The sequence below is a fragment of the Ciconia boyciana genome, chromosome 26 (assembly GCF_034638445.1).
Source record: "Ciconia boyciana chromosome 26, ASM3463844v1, whole genome shotgun sequence".
Taxonomy (NCBI): domain Eukaryota; kingdom Metazoa; phylum Chordata; class Aves; order Ciconiiformes; family Ciconiidae; genus Ciconia; species Ciconia boyciana.
Genome location: NC_132959.1, coordinates 387034 through 406593, shown reverse-complemented (window position 1 = coordinate 406593; position 19560 = coordinate 387034). Strand labels below are relative to the sequence as shown.

The 19560-nt window shown below is 72.1% G+C and overlaps 1 protein-coding gene across 1 annotated transcript; it reads left to right on the top strand.

Annotated features, from left to right (window-relative positions):
- The first annotated feature begins 1320 nt into the window (after positions 1–1320).
- Positions 1321–5725, top strand: EFNA4 (ephrin A4). Its single transcript, XM_072846943.1, has 6 exons — positions 1321–1489; positions 3792–4084; positions 4630–4698; positions 4868–4927; positions 5032–5263; positions 5363–5725. Exons 1-5 carry the CDS (start codon positions 1377–1379, stop codon positions 5118–5120), a joined length of 624 nt encoding a protein of 207 aa, XP_072703044.1. The 5' UTR covers positions 1321–1376; the 3' UTR covers positions 5121–5263; positions 5363–5725.
- The last annotated feature ends 13835 nt before the right edge of the window (positions 5726–19560 follow it).

Below are 19560 nucleotides of genomic sequence, written 5' to 3'. Positions count from 1 at the left end.
TACTGCGTGTGCACGGGCACACGCGTGTGCGGGAGCAGCCGTACCCATGGACACGCGTGTGCAGGAGCCACTACACCTACACACACACGTGTGCAGGAGCCACCCCACCTGCACGCACACACGCGTGGGCAGGAGCTGCCGCGTGTGTGTGGACACACGCGTGTGCAGGAGCTGCCCCATGTGCACGGGCACACGCGTGGGCAGGAGCTACTGCGTGTGCACGGGCACACGCGTGTGCGGGAGCAGCCGTACCCATGGACACGCGTGTGCAAGAGCCACTATACCTGCACACACACACACGCACACGCGTGTGCAAGAGCAGCCGTACCCATGGACGCGCGTGTGCAAGAGCCACTACACCTACACACACACGTGTGCAGGAGCCACCCCACCTGCACGCGCACACGCGTGGGCAGGAGCTGCCGCGTGTGTGTGGACACACGCGTGTGCAGGAGCTGCCCCATGTGCACGGGCACACGCGTGGGCAGGAGCTATTGCGTGTGCACGGGCACACGTGTGTGCGGGAGCAGCCGTACCCATGGACACGCGTGTGCAAGAGCCACTATACCTGCACACACGCGTGTGCAAGAGCAGCCGTACCCATGGACGCGTGTGTGCAAGAGCCACTACACCTACACACACGCGTGTGCAGGAGCCACCCCACCCGCACGCACACACGCGTGGGCAGGAGCTGCCCCGTGTGCGCGGACCAGCGCCGTCCCCCCGCCGGGTCCCGCTGCGCCTGCCCGGTGCCGGTACCGGCGCCCGGTGGGTGCTGATGGCCGGCGGAGGCGGGGGTGGGCGCGGGGAGCACCCGGTGCTGCCGGTCGCGGGTGCCCGGGCCGTGCCGGTCCCGGTCGATGCCCGAGGTACCGGGGCGGTGCCGGAGGTGCCGGTTGGGCCGGGGGGACCGGGTAGGTGCCGAGGATGCTGGTCCCGGGGCGGTGCCGGTCGGTGTGGGGATGCCGGTGCCGGACCGGTGCGGGGGTGCCGGTCCCGGTGCCGGTGGGTGCCGGATGGGGGGCGGTGGGGAGCGGGGTGCCGGCCCCGGTGCCGATGGATGTCGGAGGTGCCGGTCGGTGCGGGGATACCGGTCCCGGTGCCGGGACGCCAGATGGTTCCGCGGTGCCGGGGGGGGGGGGAGGGGGCGGGTGCCTCCCGAGGAGCCGCTCCCGGTGCCGGGGGGGTGCCGGTGCCGCCCCCCAAGGGTTAATGGCGCTCGGGGAAGTTGCCGGGCGGCGGCGCGGCGCGGATTGGCCCGAAGTTGGCGGGGCGGGCCGGGCCGTGCCGAGCCCCGCCGTGCCGGGCCGCCCCCGCCCCCGCCGGCCCCCGCCCCGGCCCCGGCCCCGCCGCCCCCCGCCGCCGCCGGCGGAGCCATGCGCCCCGCGCCGCTGCTCGGGCTCCTGCTCTGGGCGCCGCTGCTCTGGGCGCCGCCGCCGCCGGTGCGCGGCCTCCGCCACGGCGTCCACTGGAACGGCAGCAACCCCAGGTAGCGCCGCCGCCCCCGCCGGCCCCGCCGCCTTTGTGCGCCCCGCCGAGCCCCGGGCCCGCGCCGCCGGGAGGGTCGGGGCGGCGGGCGGAGGGCTCCCGGGCGGGGCGGGGCGGAGCGGGCGGGCACCGGGCCACCGGGCAGCCCCGGTGCTACCGGGCGCCCCGGGGGGGGTACCGAGGCGGTGAGTACCCCCAGGTGGTAGAGGGCCACCGGGCATCCCCAGCGGCACCCAGCGCCGGGTGGTGGCGAGCAGGTGAGTATCCCCCGGTGGCACCGAGCCACCGGGCACCCCCGGGCGTTACCGAGCCGGTGAGTACCCCCAGGCGGTGCTGAGCCCCGAGCGGTACCGAGCCCCAGGGGGGTACCGAGCCACCGGGCACTCTCGGCGATACCGAGCCGGTGGGCACCCCCAGGTGGGACCGAGCCACCGGGCACCGCCGGTGGCACTGAGGCCCGGGTGGTACCGAGCAGGTGAGTACCCCCAGGTGATGCTGAGCCCCGGGTGGTACCAAGCTGGTGGTGGGCACTCCTGGTGGTGCCAAGTCCCGGTGGTACCGACCTGCACTGAGCCCGGGCACCTTGTGGTGGCACCGAGCTTTGGGCATCCTCAGGTGGCACCGAGCCGGGGCACGTCGCTGGGCGTGGGGCTGGTGGGCAGCCCTGGGGCACCTGCGGCCGGTGGGCACCGAGCCCGGGGTCACCCTGGGTGGCATCAAGCCGGTGGGTGGCATCAAGCCGGTGGGCAGCACTGCCAGGGCTGCGGGTCCCCGTGGCGGATGTCCCCACTGGTGGGGGCCGTTGGGCACGGCCCAGCCCCTGCCTGGCCAGGGGTGCTGCCCGCAAGCTCTGCCATCACCGGTGGGCCGGGGTCCGGCCCCATCCCTCTTCCCGGCCTCCTCCATTTTAGGCATTTCCCAGCTCGGGGTGCTGGGGCCCTGGGGGAGCAGGGAGGCAGGGCCGGGGTGTTGTGCCAGGGGCCCAGGGGCTGCGCTCGCCCACGGGGGTCTCGTGCCCTCGGCCCGCAAAGCTGGGCTGGGGCAGGTGGGCACGCTCCGGGCAGCGCTGGGGGCACCGGTGCTGCCTGGCTCCCCCTGGGAGCGGGGACCTGCAGATGGAGACATGGGAACCCACCACCCGTGGGTGCCCCGGGAAGGGGGGAGCCGTGTGCCCCTCCGCAGGGTCAGGGCAGGGCCCCAGCCCCCGGCAGCCCTCGGCCCTGCCCGGGCTCGTCCCGGCCAGCGTCGCCCGGCGGGATGCTCTGAGTCAGCGGGGAGCCCGCGCCCGGTCCTGTCCTTGAAGAGCCCCCGGCTTGGGGGGGGGCGGCTGGGGCCTGAGCCTCGCCGGCTCGACAGCGCTGCCGGCCCGGTGATTAATGCACCGGCCTCTGCCGCGGCTGCCAGGAATCTGCGCCTGGTGTAAACACTGCCTGTGCCTGCACCGGGACGGGAGGAGGGGGCTGGAGCTGGCCCCGGGGTCTCCCCGGTGGGACGGGGCGACCCTGCCAGCCAGGCGGCAGCTCGGCAGCACCGTCCCTGCCGCGGCGCTGCCAGCGAGGCCGGGGCCCTCCTGGGCCGCTGCGTGTCCCGGGCCGCGGCAGGATCCGGCCGGCTGGGAGACGCGGGCGCAGGGCGGGGGCTGCCATCCTGCTGGGGCTGGGGAGGGGGAGAGGGGCTCCTGCTCCGTCGCCTGTCCCGGGCGGGCAGGACCCAGCGTGTGCGCATACGTGTATGTGTGCACATGTGTGTGTGCATGTGCGTGCACGCGTGTGTGTGCCTGCAGAGGTGTCTGCTCCACCCCGGCCTGGCCGCACGCGCTGTTTACGGCCGTGAGCTCATGCCGTCCCGGCAGCCGCGCCGGTGCCTGCCTGCCCATGCAGGTACCCGGGCTGGGCCCCCTCCCCTGCCTGCCCAGCCACCAGAGCCCCCCGCGCCCCCTGCCCCCGCCAGCCGCCCCCCTGCGAGCACCGTGCCGGTGCAGGCGGCGTCACGCGGGGTGGCCCCCGCCAGGGCGTCAGCACCGATCAGCGCCGGGGGCGGTGAGGCGGTGCCTGGGGCGAGGGGCTTTGTGCCCTGGCCAGCGTGGCTGGGCTCCCCCCGGCCACGGCGGCCGAGCCCATTCAGCTCCAGCGGCCTGCGGCTAATCCGAGCTGATGCCTGGTTGTGTGGAGCGGCCAGGTGCCTGGTAGCTGTTTCGGCAAGAGCCCGGCCACCCACTCTGCCGGGGCGGGGGACAGCGGGGCGTCCCTCCTGGGGACAGCGAGACCCCTGGCGCCCGCTCTCCGGCTCACCCTGCCCGGCAGGTTCCTGCGGGACGACTACGCCATCCAGGTGGCCATCAATGACTACCTGGACATCTACTGCCCGCACTACGAGGGGAGCGTGCCCGCCGGCCGGGCAGAGACCTTCACGCTCTTCATGGTGGACCGGGAGGGCTACCGCGGCTGCTACGAGACCCCCGGCGCCTTCAAACGCTGGGAGTGCAACCGGCCCCAGGCGCCCTTCGGGCCCGTCCGCTTCTCGGAGAAGATCCAGCGTTTCACCCCCTTCTCGCTCGGCTTCGAGTTCCAGCCGGGGGAGACCTACTACTACATCTGTGAGTCACCCCGCGGCGCAGCCGGGGCCGCGTCCCACCAGGGTTTGGCTGCACCCAGGGGTCTGGGTGGAACCAGGTTTGGGGCACGCGGGAGGGTCGGGGTGCACCAAGGATCTGGATGCAGCCAGGGTTGGGGTAAACGGGGGGGCAGGGGGGTCTGGATGCCCCTGGGGTCTGGATGCAACCAGGGTTGGGGTGCACGGGGAGGGGGTCTGGATGCCCCCGAGGGTTGGGGTGCACGGGGGTTGGGGTGCACCAGGGGTGTGGATGCCACCAAAGTTGGGGGAACAAGGGGGGGTCTGGATGCCCCGGGGGGTCTGGATGCACACAGGGCTGGGGTGCATGGGGGGGTTCCAGCTGCACCTAGGGATCTGGATGCAGCAGGGGTGGGGGTGCCCCGGGGTGGGGGGTGCGGGGTGCCGGCGCCGCAGTCCGCCGGGAGGGGGCGCCCCAGGCCCAGCTCTGGCCCGGCCGTCGGGGGGTCCCGTCCCGGGCTGGGGGGGCCGTGCCGGGGGGGGTCCCGCTGATGTGTCCCCTCCGCTCAGCTGTCCCCAGCCCCGAGAGCGCCGGGCGCTGCCTGAAGCTGCGCGTCTCCGTCTGCTGCAGAAGCACCAGTGAGTCTGGCCGGGGGGCGGCTGCACCCCGAAAGTCTGGGGCTCCCCCTCCCCTGCCTCTGGGGCAGCCTGGTTCCCGCTGCGGGGGGTACTGGTTTGCACTGGGGCCTTGGGGGACACCGTGTCCCTCAGGGGAGCTGGTCACCGATGCTGTCGGGGTCTGTTTCAGCGCCGGAGCCGGTGACGGAGGTTCCCAATTCGCAGCCCCGCGGGCGTGGGGGGCCGGAGGGTGAGTGCGAGGCGGGCAGGGGGGCCGGAGGGCGGGCAGGGGCACCGGGCGCCGGCGGGGGCCTGGGGGCCGGCTCGCCCTGACCTCTGCTCCTGCCCTGGCAGACGTGGTGCCCGCCCGGGGCATCGCGGCCCCACTGCAGCCCCGCGCCCCGTGCCTGGCGCTCGTGCTCCTCGCCCTGCTCTGGATCTGACCCTCGACGCTGCCCATGGCGGGGAGACGGGCTCCTCTGCCCCACTGCCCGCTTCCAGACTCTTCCTCTGCTGCAGTCCCCCTCCGAGCCCATGGGGCAGCCCCCACGGAGCCGAGCCGGGGCCAGGAGCTCCGGGCTGGAAGGTGAGGGGGGCACGGGGGGCTCCCAGGCGGTGGCTGCCCCCGGGGGCTGGCCCCCTTGCCGTGCCGCAGCATCCCCTGACGGGGCTCTCCCCCTCCCAGGGACCTCGCTTCCCACCAGCATCGCTGCACACCGGCCCCACCGGCCACCCTGCCCCGGCACTGGGCTCCCCACAGCTCGGCGGACGCCTGCTCTGCCCCAGGGCCATCGCCTCATCTCGTGCCTTCCCCCGTGGACCCCCTGCCTTGGGGGGCCGGGGACCCCCAGGCCCTGGAGTGGGACGGCAGCTCCTCCGGGTGCCGGATGGAGGCAGGCGCCCGGCCCCTCTGCTGCCTTGTCCTCCGGCGAGGACACACCGATCTGTCTTCTGGGAAGACGCCCTCCTCCGTGCCGTCACCGGCCCCTACGGTTTGGTTTTAACCCCTGGTAGTGACTGAGCCGAGCAATACAGTGTTTGCAAGATCGCTGCGCCCTCAGGCTGTGCAGCCCCCACCCCTGGCCTCGCGCTGCCCGCGGTCCCCTCCTGCCTGTGCCCACCTGCCCGCGGTCCCCTCCTGCCTGTGCCCACCTGCCCGCGGTCCCCGTCCCCGCAGGGATGCTGGGGCGCGGGCCAGGGCGGCTGCTCCCCGAAGATGCCGGCACCTCTCTCTGCGACCTTTCAGGCCAGGGGTTTAATTGCGGTGATTTGATATTGAGACGTCAGCTCATGTCACAGGGAGAGCTTTAATTACAGACGAGCTGCCTGCAATTAGTGCCTGGCAGCAGGACCCAGAGCCGGCCGCTGGCGCCTGGTAAGGGACAGGGACGAGAGGTGGCGGGGCTGTGGGGGGTCACTTGCCCGGAGCCCCTGGCCGGGTGCCCTGGTCCCACTTGCTGCCCTTGGCCAGGCTCGGGCTGCCCGCGGGGCGGTGGTCCTCCGTCCATCTGTCCGTCTGCCCACCCCGTACCCCATTGGGATGCACTGCAAAGCAGGGGGCTGTGGGGGCCACGGTTGGGGTGTCACCCTTTGCCTATGGGGCACCCAGGTTGTTGCGGGGGCTAGTCTCGCGATGTGTCCGGGTCCCTGCCGCCAGTCATGGTTCCGGTGCGGCCGGTGGCCATGGGATGGAGCCGGCAGCGGTGTGCCCCAGGCTTGCCCGCTGGCAGGAGGGTTGCTCGAGGCTTCCGCAGCGGCCAGCAGCTTCTGGCCCCCCGCCCCGTGGGTGCAGCCCCCCGCTGCCCTGCTTGGGGGGCCCAGCCAGGGCTGAGCCCCCCCCGGGGCCGCTGGCAGCCAGGCCCCGCAGCCCCCTCCCCACGCAGGCGTTGTCGGCCGCCTGCCGCAGTGGTGCTGGGCACGTCAGACAGGTTTTATGGCTTCTCGGGAGAAACTGCTCGGCAAGAGGCTGAGCAAAAGCATCGACCGTGCCGCGCCCCTCCCCCCGGCCCTGCTGCCTGCCCTTCCCCCGCCGCACCCTGCACCCCATCCTCGCACGGGCGGTGGCACCCCGTCCCCATGGGGGACAGCGGGGCCTGGCCCCGCCGCGGGGCCTGGGATTGTGCCTGGAAGCTGCCCGGTGTAGAGGGGTCCATGCCCTGTGGGACCCCCATGCGGGGATCCTGGGGGGGACTGTGCTTTGTGGGACCCCTCCATGTGGAGGTGACGCCATCTGGGGGGACCGTACCCAAGGGACCCCCATGCGGGGATGCTGGCTGGGGGCATCCCCCAACGGACCCCACGCAGGGATGCCAGGGGTAACGGTGCCCTACGGGACCCCCATGCAGGGATTCCGGGGGGGCCGTGCCCCGTGGGACGCCCGTGCAGGGATGCCGGGGGTACTGGTGTCCTACAGGACCCCCATGCAGGGATTCCGGGGGGCTGCCCATCTCGCTGCCCCAGCCGCCCACCCTGGCCCCCCGGGGTTTTCCCAGGTGAGGCCAAGGGGTCCCTGCGGGGACCCAAGGGTGGGTGCTGGGTCCCGGAGCAGTGGGGCCCTGTCCTTGAGCGGGAGTTGCTTGGTATGCGGGAGCCGCTGCCGGCTTCAAATCCCATCGACTTCCAATGAGCAATGCCATCAATAAAAGCTAATTGATGGCACGGCCGCTCCAAATCAGATTCCCCGTCCCCTGAATCGAATTGATGGCTCCGCGCCCCGCAGCCAGCCGCGGCAGAAATTGAATCTATTAAAGGAATAGGCTCCATTAGCCCGTCCCTTCTGTCTCGCAATCTCCCCGCCTCGGGGCTCCCCCACCACCCGATGCCAGCCCCCCCCCAGCTCCCCACTGCCACCCACGCCAGCCGGGATGCTCGGGTGCCAGCACACCTGGGTCCCACTGGGGAAGGCCGTGGGGTGAGGGTGCCCGGGTGCCCTCAGCCGGCAGGTCCATGCCCCACGGGGCAGCCCCAGGCGCTGTGGGCGGGTGGGAGTTAAACCCTCAGAAATTGGGAAGGAAAAATTTATCGCTGGGAACAGAAAATGATGCGAAACGGTAATAGGCAGCCCTGAGATGAAGAGGGGGATAAAGAGGCGGCGGGTTGTGCCGACAGCCTGGAAGACACGGCAGCGTGGCGGGAGGTGAGATGGAGGCACGGCGTGGCCGTGCCCAGCCCTGTGCCCCGGCTTGCTGCCGGGACGGGAGACTGTGGGTGCACCGTGGCACTGGGATGAGCCTGGGCGCAGACCCCCAGCCCTGCGGTGCTCCCGGCAGCATGTGAAGAAGCTCCTGGCACTGAGTCCCCCAGCCAGCCGCGCTGCTGCAGCCCCCTCACCCAGCCGTGCTGGGACAGGGGACCCGGCACTCCCCGACGCCCCTCACCGCCCCGGCGTGAGGATGAGGTCAGGCACCGTGGCCGTCCCGGGCGTAGCCCCAGGACACACAGGGCAGGATGCGGGGCCTGGCAGCCCCCCCAGAGGGCTGGAAGAGAGGAGCATGCCCCCCCCTCCGGGGCAGTGGGGCTCGTCCCTGCCTGTCTCCCATGGGTGCAGGGCAGCGGCTGCAGCCCCCACCCGAGAGCTGCCGAGAGCATCCCGGAGATGGGAAATGGCTCCGTGTCACCATGGAAACGGGGCCACCGGCTCGCCATGCCGAGGGGACACGCCGAGCCGAGGGCACATGCGTGCCGAGCCCTGAGGAGCGCAGCACCAGGCAAACCGGGCACCGCGCACTGGGCACCGGCCACAGGCTCCCAAGCACCCTGGGGCCACGCCACAGAGCCCATCACCCGCCTCGGTCCTGCTCTTCCATCACCCGGTGGTTGTGGGCATGTGGTGGGATGCTCCCCCAGCGCGATGCCACCCCGGTGTGTTGCCACCCCAGCCGGGCAGCTCTGCACCGCTGCGCTGGTGCTCAGTGCCGGGCGTGCAGGGCCGGAGCTGGCTGTTCCCCGTGCAGCCGCCTGATGATGCGCATCGTCAAGGTTATAATTTAGCAAAACACTCAGCAGGGGCTTTGGAGGGAGTCGGCCCGCACCGGCTAATTAGCCAGAGCCGCACGCACTCAGCCCGCGCCTGCCATAGCAATGAGGGTACGTGCACCGGGCGTGCCGGCTCACACCGGCGCAGCACACGCGTGCGGGGGCCGTCGCATCCCACCTGCATCCCGTGGGGCCGAGGCAGGGTGCCAGGTGGGCAGCTGCGTCTCCGCTGGCCAATTCCCGCTGCCGGGGTCGGAGCAGAGGGCACCGCTGCTTATCTCCGCTGGCCCGGGGCCAGGGTGGCAGCCGGTGCAGCAGGGAGAGCACGCGGGAGGATGGGGGCACGCGCTTGCCAGCTCGGGCACTGGTGGCTTTGCACACCCGGGGCTACGGGTGCAGGCAGAACGTGCGTGCACGCATCCCCGCTCTGTGCCGGGGCGTCCGTCCATCCCTGCCTGCGTCCGTCTGCCTGTGCCTCTGCGCGTGCCAGGGTGCCGGCAGCGGCTCGGCGGGGCTGCCCCCCCCAGCCTGCTGTAATCCTGACGGACAATAATCCTGCTGTGCCGGAGCCGGGATGGGCAGGAGCTGCCCTTGCAGCGGCAGCGCGATTCAGCTGCCAGCTCTGTCGGTGCTGCCTGCACCTGCTGCATACTAAGGGCCCTCGGTGCTGGAGCCAGCTCTGCCGCGCCCCAGGGTCCCTGTGCTGGGACCCTCTCTGGATCCCTGGGGACAGGGCTGGCGGCCCATGGGAGCCCCAGCCTGCAGCATGGGATCTGCCCCAGGGTACGTGGGCAGGGTGCGGGCAGGGCTCCCACCTGGGTTTTAAACCTCCTGTCCTCCTGCCCCTCATTAGTTTTAAATGGAGCCGGGTCCATCCTGGGACTCTCAGGCTGGCGCTGGCCCAGCTGGCAGGAGGAGAGCGGAGCCGCAGCTCAGCAGCTGGGATGAGGACTGGGACAGGAACGGGTTGGTGCAAACGCCACGGTGTTACCCCCCAGCACGCTGCGTCCCCGGGGCAGCCAGCTGGTGGGGCAGGGGGCCGGGGTGGGTGCCCACCCAGGGCAGCATCTTCCAAGGGTGCCTGGAGTGGGTGCGGCGAGGGATGGCAGCGGGGCTGGATGCCAGGGTTTCACCGCAGCCCTGGTGAGCGGTAGCTCACAAAACGCTGCGGGCGCACAGCCCTCGCTGCCATCCATCCCCTCCGGGCACATGTCTGGCTGGGAGGATGCTGGGGGGGACGGAGGGGCCCTGGCACCGAGGGCTGGAGCTGCAGGCGCGATGCCTGGGCACGGGGCGGAGGTGAGTCCCCAGGGGGCTGCGGGGCAGGGGGGAGCTGGCAGGCTCCTACACCGGGGTCCCTCCTCATGCCAGGACCCCGGTGCAGGAGCCCTGCAGTGCCTCTGTGCCTGCTCCCCGTGTTCATTGATCCGCCCCGTGCTCCTTTGATCATCAGGCTGCTAACGAGCTTCCCTGGCAAAGACCTCATTAGCCACGCAAGAGCCCCATGCTGCCTGGCCAGCATCTGGCTTCGGTGGGCATGGGGCTGCTGTGCCTGGCTACACCGCGGGCAAGCTCCTGGGTCCCTGCCAGTCCCAGCCCACGGACAGGGACGTGGACAGGCGGGTGCCAGCGGCTGGCAGGAGTGTGGCGCGGCCGGCCCGTGGCCAGAAGCAGGAGCAGCAGGAGGCGGATCGATGAGCTGAATTATTTAGCGAGGGAGCACGAAGCAGCTGCGACGGCAACACCCTGCGTAGGGACACGGGGCCACGCTCGCACCTGGGCACGGGACCCCCCCACACAGCCCAAACGGGGTGGCCAGGCACCCACTGCTGGGCTGCAGGTTCTGTGCACCCACCCAGGGTCCTCTGCCACCCCCTTGGGCAGTGGGTGCCAGCAGCATGGGGCACCCCACTCCCCCCAGCACCTCTCCATGCCCCGCTGGCCGCACCAGGCTGTCCCCGGGTGGTGCCACTGGCGCTGCCTGCTCTGTCCCCAGCCGCGCACCACTGCAGCAGCGCCCAGCTGGCACCATGGGGTTGGCACAGGCCCCGCTGGAGCCCAGTGGCCACAGCTGGCAAAGGGACCACCCATTTTCACCAGGACCCCCACCAGACTGCCGTGTCTCAGGCGAAGGCTGAGCCATGGCCGCCCTCGCCCCGCACCCCCAGCCCCTCTCACAAGCCTTTTATAAGCGATGCATTATTAAAACTACCCCGCGCCATCGCTCACGGCCGGCGTGACGGCGGGTGCCGCATCAAACCTGATGAATATTTCAGGCCCTGAAATCTCCCACGCCTGCATGCTTTATCCTGAGCCCCCCCCCGCCATCCCCCCAATTTATTAGCTCGTTTGCTTCCCCACACTTCTGCCCAGCACCAAGGGCGCGGCAGAGCAGGGTCACCGCGTGCACCCGGCCCCTCTCCCCAACGCCAGGCCGGGGGGGTCACCCACTGCCATGGCTCCAGCCCGGCATGGACGGGGACGGGCTGTCCCCGAGGGGCAGGTGGGCAAAGCCGGAGCTGGTTGCACATCCCCAGGGCAAAGCCAGAGCAGCCCCGTGCTGTCGAGCTTGGTGCCAGCCGGGGGTCCCCAGGATGGCTCCCATGTCCCCTGGGACCCCTGCACCCATCCCCAGCCCTTGTTTGGCACTGAGGGCCTGCAGTTCCCCTGGCATCGTCACCTGCACGGTCAGGGCAGGAGCACAGGGACAGCCCTGGGCAGGTCACAGCATGGACCTGTCCCCATCACCCCCAGCCTGGCACCCCCCTGTGTCACCCCTTCCGCCTCCGCCAGCACTCGTGGTCCTGGCGGCCGCAGATGCTAATTGCGGTGTGATCTATGTACAGCGGGAGCGCGATATTGATGCTGCCTGTCACCCCTCGATCGGATTAACGTCACTTAGGTACCGGTAATGGGTGGCTCAGAGATCTGCCACTGGGCCTGGAGCGAGGCTGGCAGGGGCTCTGGCACCACCATCCTGTACCAGCACAGGTGCCGGCTCCGACCTGCCACCATGTCCCTGCCCAGTGCCACGGATGCTCTGCCAGCTCCATCGCCCCTCGAGCCTCTCCCGGCACCCCCGGGGAGCCGCCCCGCGCTCAAACCCCCCCAGGGCCACGGCACCGTATGCACAGCCACCGGCATGGTGACGCGCCGGGGAGCCCCTGTGCGCTGACGGCCCCAGCACGCGCGCTCCTGCGTACGCCCACGTGCGCTCGCCCTCGAGCTGCGTGCAGCGCCCCGGGTGCGGGCAGCAACAGCAGAGCCAGCACGGCCCAGGCGCAGGCAGCGTTCGGGGAGGGCGAGATGCCGCTGGGGCTGAGCAGGGCTGAGCCCCCGGGGATGCTGCGAAGCCCTGCCGGGGCTCTGGCGAGGGCGAGTCTGGGGTGCAGGGTCCCTCGGGGCGGTTGGGGTGTGGGGTGGCCCCATGCCTGCCGTGCGCTCGGGTGCTCCCGTGGCTGCGGGAAGCAGCGGGGCTCAGCGTGGGGTGTTTACAGCTCCTCACGGCCCAGCCGCATGCGCCGTCAGCCTCGTGCTCGGCTCTCCGTTGCTGCTCTGCCCACCACCGCCGCTGCCTGCCTGGGTCTGACGGTGCTGGGAGGGCAGCGGGCTGGAGCCCCCACCCCAGATGGAGCCTGCTGCAGCCCCCGCGGCCCCCAGCCACCGTGCAGGGGACACCAGGGTGGCACGGCCAGGGCGAATGGAGTACCAGGCTCCAGGGCGGGCAGGGTTGAGGCCAGGAGGGAGCCGAGCGCCAGGACCGGCAGCTGCAGACCCAGCTCCATGTCCTTGTCCCTTCCCTGGGGAGCTGTGGCTGCTGCGCTGCAGCGGGGCCGGGTGCCAGCCCCCGCTGCACTCACCCTGCCCGTGCCGGATGGCTCCCTCCTGGCACGGCCCTCACACCCACTGGTGCATCCTTGCCGTGGCCATGCCGGAGCAGGAGGGCCTGGACCCGGGCCAGCGGGGCTGGGGCTGCTGCCGGTGGATGATATTGGAGTGATCTTGAGGCCAGGAGGGAGATTTGTGATGTGGAGGAGAGGGAGGAGAGAAGGGGAGAGGAGAGGAGAGGAGAGGAGAGGAGAGGAGAGGAGAGGAGAGGAGAGGAGAGGAGAGGAGAGGGAGAGGAGAGGAGAGGAGAGGAGAGGAGAGGAGAGGAGAGGAGAGGAGAGGGAGAGGGAGAGGAGAGGGAGAGGGAGAGGAGAGGGAGAGGAGCGGAGCCGGCTGAGTCACCCGGTGCCAGGTGCTGACTCAGGCGCTTCCTGCCAGGTAGCCCCCGCCACCCGTGCGTGGGCTGCTGGGCTGCGGGATGCGGCAGAGGGGGCAGCTCCGCCGGGCACCCGAGTCCCGGCACCCCCAGTCCCCCGGCTCCGCCAGGCACCCCAGTCCTGGCACCCCCAGTCCCCCATCTCCACCGGGCACCCCAGTCCGGCCCCCGCGGTGCCACAGGGATGTCCAAGGTGAGGCCGGCGCACACGGGTGCCGGTCTGTGCCTTGCAGCGTGGTGACCTGTCTCTACCCGGGATCACCCGCCAGCGGCACAGCCGCCTGCCGGGGTGGCATGGGGGGACTGCAGCTGCCAGGCCGTGGGAACCCTGAGGAGCTGGCCGCCTGCACCTCCCACCCGGCACCTCTGGGTGCCCGCACACCCAGGGCTGCTGGGATTTGGCACGGCAGAGCCCGCTGGAGCCAGGCTTCCGGCAAACAGGCACCTGGCGCCCAGGGCAGGGACCCTGCGGCTTCCTCCCCGCCGGGCAGCAGGAGCAGCCCCAGCGCCGTGAGCCAGCCCGGGGCTGGCAGGCAGCGGGGCCGGGAGCCACGCATGGCTTCATCCGGCGGCTCCGCGAGGAAGCTGATTTCCTCCAACAGCTCGGCTCTGCGCCGCCGCCGCCACCCGGCGCGGCTGCCCACTCGTGGTCGTGGCTGGGCTGCTGGCGGCCAGCTTTGCACTGGCAATTAACCCTCCTCTGCGATCCCGCGCCATCAAACCCCACATCAATTAACTCAAGCCGCTGAGGTGCTAATTAACGAGTCACCCCCATGTCCATCTGCATAGCGGGGCTCACCTCCAGCCCCCCCTCCCAGCATGAGACCGCTCTGGCTGGACCTGTGGCTCGCCAGGGAGGTGGTCCGGTGGCTGGTGGCACTGCCACCCATCTTCACCTCCCCTGTGCCACATCCCTGCCCTGGATCACGCTGCCATCGCTCCAAGCCCAGCCCCAAAGCAGCCCCAGGAGGTCCCACGGAATGCTTCCATGGCTGGAGGTCCCCCCTCTCCCTGGGCGTAGGGGGGGTCAGCACCCGGCACCCTCACCGGGGCGGTGCTTGTCCGGCACTCGCCAAGATGCTGACGCGGTGCGACCATCCGTAAGGCCTTCATTCAAATTTAAAGACCGACATGGGGATAAAAAAGGAAAGGGGCAGCAAGGAGCAGGGCGGTTGCAAGCGTGCGGCGTGCGGTGAGCCTGCCCCAGGCGTGCCGGCCAGGCGCGCTCCCCGGCAGGACGGTGGCATGCCGAAGCGCCGGTGCGGGGCTGCGTGGGGCTGCCTGATTTGTACAGCTAAGTGCTGCCAGGAGGAGCTGGCAGAAGCCACGGGCCGCTCGGCTCCGTGCAGACATACCAGCACTGCCAGCTACCTGCTCCCCAGCCGGGCTGCCATGTCCCTGTGGCCCTGGCCGCCCGCTCTGCGTGCCATTAGCATGTTCTTGCCGTGTCCGGCTGGACACGCCGGCACCTGGCTCCTCCCGGCAGGTCAGGAGCCCTGAGCTCAGCGTGTTTGGGGCCGTGTAGGTGTGGCTGGTGAATATTTCATGCCCGCGTTCACCGAGCCCTTTCTTGGTTACACTCCTGCCTCCTCCCTGCGCTCTCACCATGTTTATTTATTTAATGAATTATTTATCGGCTCCCCCTCTTGCTCGGCTGGGCGCTGCTCTGCCGCTGCCCCCCCGCTCCCCCCCCCCCCCCGGCTCCCAGCCCGGCGCGATGATTTATTGAATGCCGGCTCTGCTCTGCGGTTGCGACATGCTGTCACAGGAAGCCGCGGTTAAATATTAACCAGGGCGGGCGAAGCAGGTCCCCTGCCCTGCTGGGCACATGTGGCCGGCGGGACCCCCAGGCCCACCCTGCTCCGGGCATGGCGGCCACCGTGGCCAGTGCCTGTGGCTGTCCGCTCCAGGCGGCAGGTGGGGGGCTTTGCTCTGGTCCCCTGCTTCGAAGCAGAAACCTGCTGGATCTCAGTGCAACGGGCACAGGGTAGAGGAGACGTGGGGGCACGTAATCGGGGGGGGAACCAGGGCTGCTTCATGCCCCAGCTCTCCTGGAGAGCTCGAGGCCTCTCGTGTCCTCCTGAGAGTGAAGCCACCCGGCTGGCGGTGACCCTGGCCATCCCCAGCGCAGACGCCATCTCCTGCTGTGGTCAGCAAAACCCAGCCAAGCCCCCTCCGTGTGCCGGCTGCCGCGGCCGGGCTCCATCCCCGGGCCCTGGGGGTGATGCCTGGTGGGTGTCGGGGCCCACGCGTGGGTGCACACCGTGATGCTCAGGGGACATTCGGCCACCCGGGTCCCTCCGTCCCCGCGGGAGCACTCGGTGCATCCCGCCGTGGCCCCGCGCATCGGGGTGCCCCAGCGTGGGGTCCCCCCCAGTGAGCGCAGCCGCGTGCGGGTGCTGGCGGCGGCGTGCGCGTTGCCATGAGCGGGGGGGGGTTTCCATGTGGAGGTGTGTGTTGCCATGGGTTTGCCGAGCCAAGGCGTTTCCATGGCGGCAGCGCGATGCTGCTGGGCCCTTCCAGAGGTGCGCAGCCCCCCGGGATGCCCCGGCACCAGGGTGCACGGGGAGGGAGCCGCTGCCGTGACCACCGCGCCCCGGCACCGGGGTGCCCTGGCCCCCTGCAGCCCCTCCTGCCCCTGCCCCCCCCCAGCGCTCCCCCCGCCTCCGCCCCCCCGGGCCAGCCAGAGCCCTTTTCCACGTGTTGTGTTTTCTTCACTTCACTTCTCCGGATGAATAATTAATAGAGGCTTTTTTGGTCCTCCGGGCCCTTCCGCCGGCCCCCTCCCCCTTCCCAGCAGGGCTCTGGAGGCGGCTTGACCCCCCCAGTGCCGCTGGTGCAGATGGGGGCTGTGGGGCTGTGGCACAGCCCTGCCACAGGCACCGCCGGTGCTGGGCCCCCCACGGCGCTGAGTCGAACCGGGGGCCCTCAGCAGGGCCCTGGCCACCACCATCCTCGTCCCCTCCATGGACTGGGGCAGCATCCATACATCCGAAGGGGTGCTGGGGAGCCCGAAAAGGGGCCCTGAGGGGAGAGCGGCTCCGCTCCCGCCCTGAGCTCGCCCAGCAGCTTTGGAGAGCTGGGAAACCCTCTTAACCTTGGCATTGGGCAGCAGATGCCCTGAGCCCAGGGCTACGCCGCGTCACCTGCCTGGGCCTGGGAGCCGCTGTGCCCGGGTGGTGGGGACACGGGGACGTGGCGTTCAGCCCTATGCCACCCCGGCCACGCTTGCCACTCCAGCGAGATGGCTCCCAAGTGGGAGCAGCCAGGGCCGGCTCAGCAAGCCCAGCCGCGGTTTCGATAGCCTCCCGGTTTCGTTTGCAAGTTCCTCGGGCTGCCAAATCTTCGGGTCATGTGTGAAGCCGACGCTGTCGGAGCAGGGGCCATTGGGTTGGTGCCGACAGCGTGCACGCGCTCGGGTGCGCTCCCGCGTGGGAGCTCACAGTGAGCTGCGTGTGCCTGCGCTGGTGCGAGCGTGCTCGTGTGCGCACACATGTGCTGGGGCGTGGATCACCTGGCACGCAGGACGGCCGGGCGGTGCCGCACAGCAGTTGCTAAGGGATCTTGCTGAGGACGGGCGGCTGAAGCTGGCACCCAGCTCAATCCCTTCCCGCATGGCCGCTGGGTGCAGGCACCCAGGGAGCACCCACCGTCCCCATGGCTGCCACCAACCCCCTGGGTACCTCTGTCGCACGGACCCTTGGGGGGAAATGGGGCAGGGGTGTGGGAAGAGCAAGGGGACCAGCCCCACGGGTGGGTGCTCGGCCACGTGCAGGCTCCTGGGGCAGGATGGGGCAGGCAGGGGAGCCTGGCACTGTGGCTGTGCTCCTCTGGCACCCGGGCTGCCCTGGCACGCTGGCCCCAGCCCGCCCGTGCTGGTGGCAAGTGGCTGGGGCCCCACTCTTCCGAGCGGCTGGGTGCCCACCCTCCTGCCCGCTCCCGTGTCCCCGGGGTGGCCAAACCCCTCTGCGAACACGTGTGACCCCCACGGTGCCGGCAGCAGCACCGCGGGGACCCTCTGGGGCCCTGAGCCCGCACCCACGGCTCTGCCAGCCACGTGGACCCACGGGGGCCGGTGCCCCGAGCCCCAGCGCTCCCACCCAGGGAGACCCCAATGTCAGCGGGACCCGGCTCCGGTGCCCGCACCCGCGGGGGTCCCGGGGAGACCCCAAGCCCGGTGGCACCTGATCCCGGTGGGACCCGGCCCCGGTGCCCCCACCCGCGGGGACCCGCAGCCCAAGCCCGGCACGGCTTGGTCCCCGCCGCCCGGTGCCGATGCCGGTGCCGGTGCCGGTGCAGGCGGGCCCCGGGGCGGCGGCGGGCGCGCGCGCGGGGGCGCGGCGGCGGCGGGCGCGCGCGGGGCGGAGCTGGGCGCCGGGGGCGCGGGGCGCGGGCGGCTCCGGCTCGGTTCTCCATTCATTGGGATCGCGGCGGGCTCCGCGGCGGCGGCAGGATGGCTGCTCGGCTGCCCGCGCTCCTGCCCCTGCTCCCGCTGCTGCTGCTGCTGCCGGGCCGGGGGCCGCCGGGGGCCCTGGGCAACCGGCACGCCGTGCACTGGAACAGCTCCAACCCGCAGTGAGTGCGGGGCGGGCGCCGGGCCGCGCGGGGGAGGCCGCCGGTACCGGCACCGGGAGGCGGGGGGGGTGGCCCCGGGGCCGGGCGGGGCGGGGGGCGCCGCCGGGAAGGACGCGGCGGGGGCGCGCCGGGGATCGCGCTGAAGGGTGCGCGCGGCGGCGGCGGGGGGGGGCGCACCGGGACTGCGGGACCCCCCGGTGCCGGCGTCCGCGCGGCGCCCCCGTGCGGGCGGGGCTGCGGGACCCCCCGGTGCCGGTGCGCTGCCCCTCCCGGCCCCGCGCACCTCGCCCTGCCCGCGGAGGCGGGGGCAGCTCCGGGGAGGGGAGGGCGGTGGGCAGCCGCCCGGCCGGCCCGACCCGACCTGCGGCGGCGGCTCGGGGCCCCGGGGCCGCACTACCGGGCGGGGCGCGGGCACCGGCACCGGCGGGGTCGGGCTCGCCGCTGGAGCGGGGCTCGGCGGCTCCCGGTGCGGGCGCGGCTGGGTCGGTGGTACCGGGGGCCGAGCCCCCCCCCCCGTCCCCGACGGCGCTGACCCGCCCCGCGGCGGGCACCGGGGTGCCGCGGGAAGGGCACGGCCGGGTGTCGCCCCCCCCGCCCCGGTGCGGCGGGCCAGGCAGGGGGTCCCGCTGCGGCGTCCCCGCCGCCAGACGCGCCCCCCGCCTGTCTGGGCGCGGGAGCGGCACCGGCGGCGCGGCGGGGGGGGCTCCGACAGGTCCCCGCCGCCCCCCCCCCCCCCGCCCCGGCGGGCAGCGGTGCCATCCCTGGGGCAGCAGCCGAGGGCGGCGGGGCCGGGGGCTCCCGGGTGGTGCGCGGGGGCGATGGGGGGGGTTGCGAGCCGAGGAGTGGGACCTGCCGTCGCGCCCACGGCGGCCGGGAGCCCGGGCGGTCGGTGGCCGCGGACCCGCGGCACCTCCCTCACGCCCTGCGCCGGGGGCTGCGCCCTGCCCTCGCCCACCCGGGGGGCTGCGTGGGGTGCGTGGCCGGAGGGGCGCGGGCACCGCGCAGGCTTTGGGGCAGCGATGGGCACGGCTGGGCTGGGCTCCTCCCGGGAAGGGGGGCTGCGAGTCGGCGGCGGGTCCGTGGACCCCTGCACGGGGATGGGGAGGCTGTGCCTGCTGCGATCGCCCGTCTCCCCTTCCCTCGCCGGTGCGAGCGCTCAGGGGTGTGGCGGGGACACGCACCCAGCCGAAGCATCCCCCGGTACCCGTTGGTGCCGGGGGTCCCCCCGGCTCCCCCTGCCCTGCGCCCCTTTGTGCGGGCAGGGAGCGTCCTCCGGCAGCTCCTTCCCCTCCCATTGAGATTGTGTCGCCAGGCGGAAGCCCGGGCCCCATAAATTGTGCGTGTGTGCGACGTGCCGAGGCGCAGCACAATGGCGAGGCGCTCAGCTCGCCCCGCCACGCTCGGGCATCCCCCCGCACCCCGCTCCTCTGGCTGGACCCTGCTCACCCACCGGCCTCGTCTCCGCACCGTGACGTTGCCGGGACCTCGGCGGGTGGGAGACTCCCACGCCCCCACCCTCGCCCCGCTGCGACCGAGGGGCCACCTCTCCCCACCCCATCGCCCGCAGCCGTACGCCGTGACCCGGTGCTGCCCCGGCACCTCCCGAGGGACGGGGCGGAGGGGGCGCCGGCGGTGCCCCCGCCATGCCAAGCTGGGGGTGTCGCAGCCAGACGCCCGTGCCCGCTGCGCACGCGTCTCTGGCGCGGCTGCGAGCGTCCGGCTCAGGGCACGGGTGGTGCGGTGGGGGCGGCTGCGGCAGAGACGTGTCCCAGGGACTCCGGAGTGCTGATATTTATTGTTAGGCAGTGCGGCAGCTCGGCCGCAATTATAGCTGCACGGCAAAGTGTCTGGATTAGATAAATTACGGGGGGAATTAGGCTCCCTGGGCCGCAGCCTGCAAATCCCAGCAACCCCGCTGCAATCAGAGCAATAAACAAGCCCTGCGCGGCCCCGTGGGGCTCTCCGGGGAGGCGGGGGGGCACCGGCAGGCTCGGCTGTGGGCTGCTCCTCGAGGGCTGCGCCAGGCACCCCAGACATTTATTGCATCTACCGCACCGGACGCCCCTGTG

Coding starts and splice junctions, on each gene's coding strand:
- EFNA4 (XM_072846943.1), top strand. CDS start 1,377: ATGCGCCCCGCGCCGCTGCTCGGGCTCCTGCTCTGGGCGCCGCTGCTC. Junction 1,490..3,791: donor TGGAACGGCAGCAACCCCAG/GTAGCGCCGCCG, acceptor CCTGCCCGGCAG/GTTCCTGCGGGACGACTACG. Junction 4,085..4,629: donor GGAGACCTACTACTACATCT/GTGAGTCACCCC, acceptor CCCTCCGCTCAG/CTGTCCCCAGCCCCGAGAGC.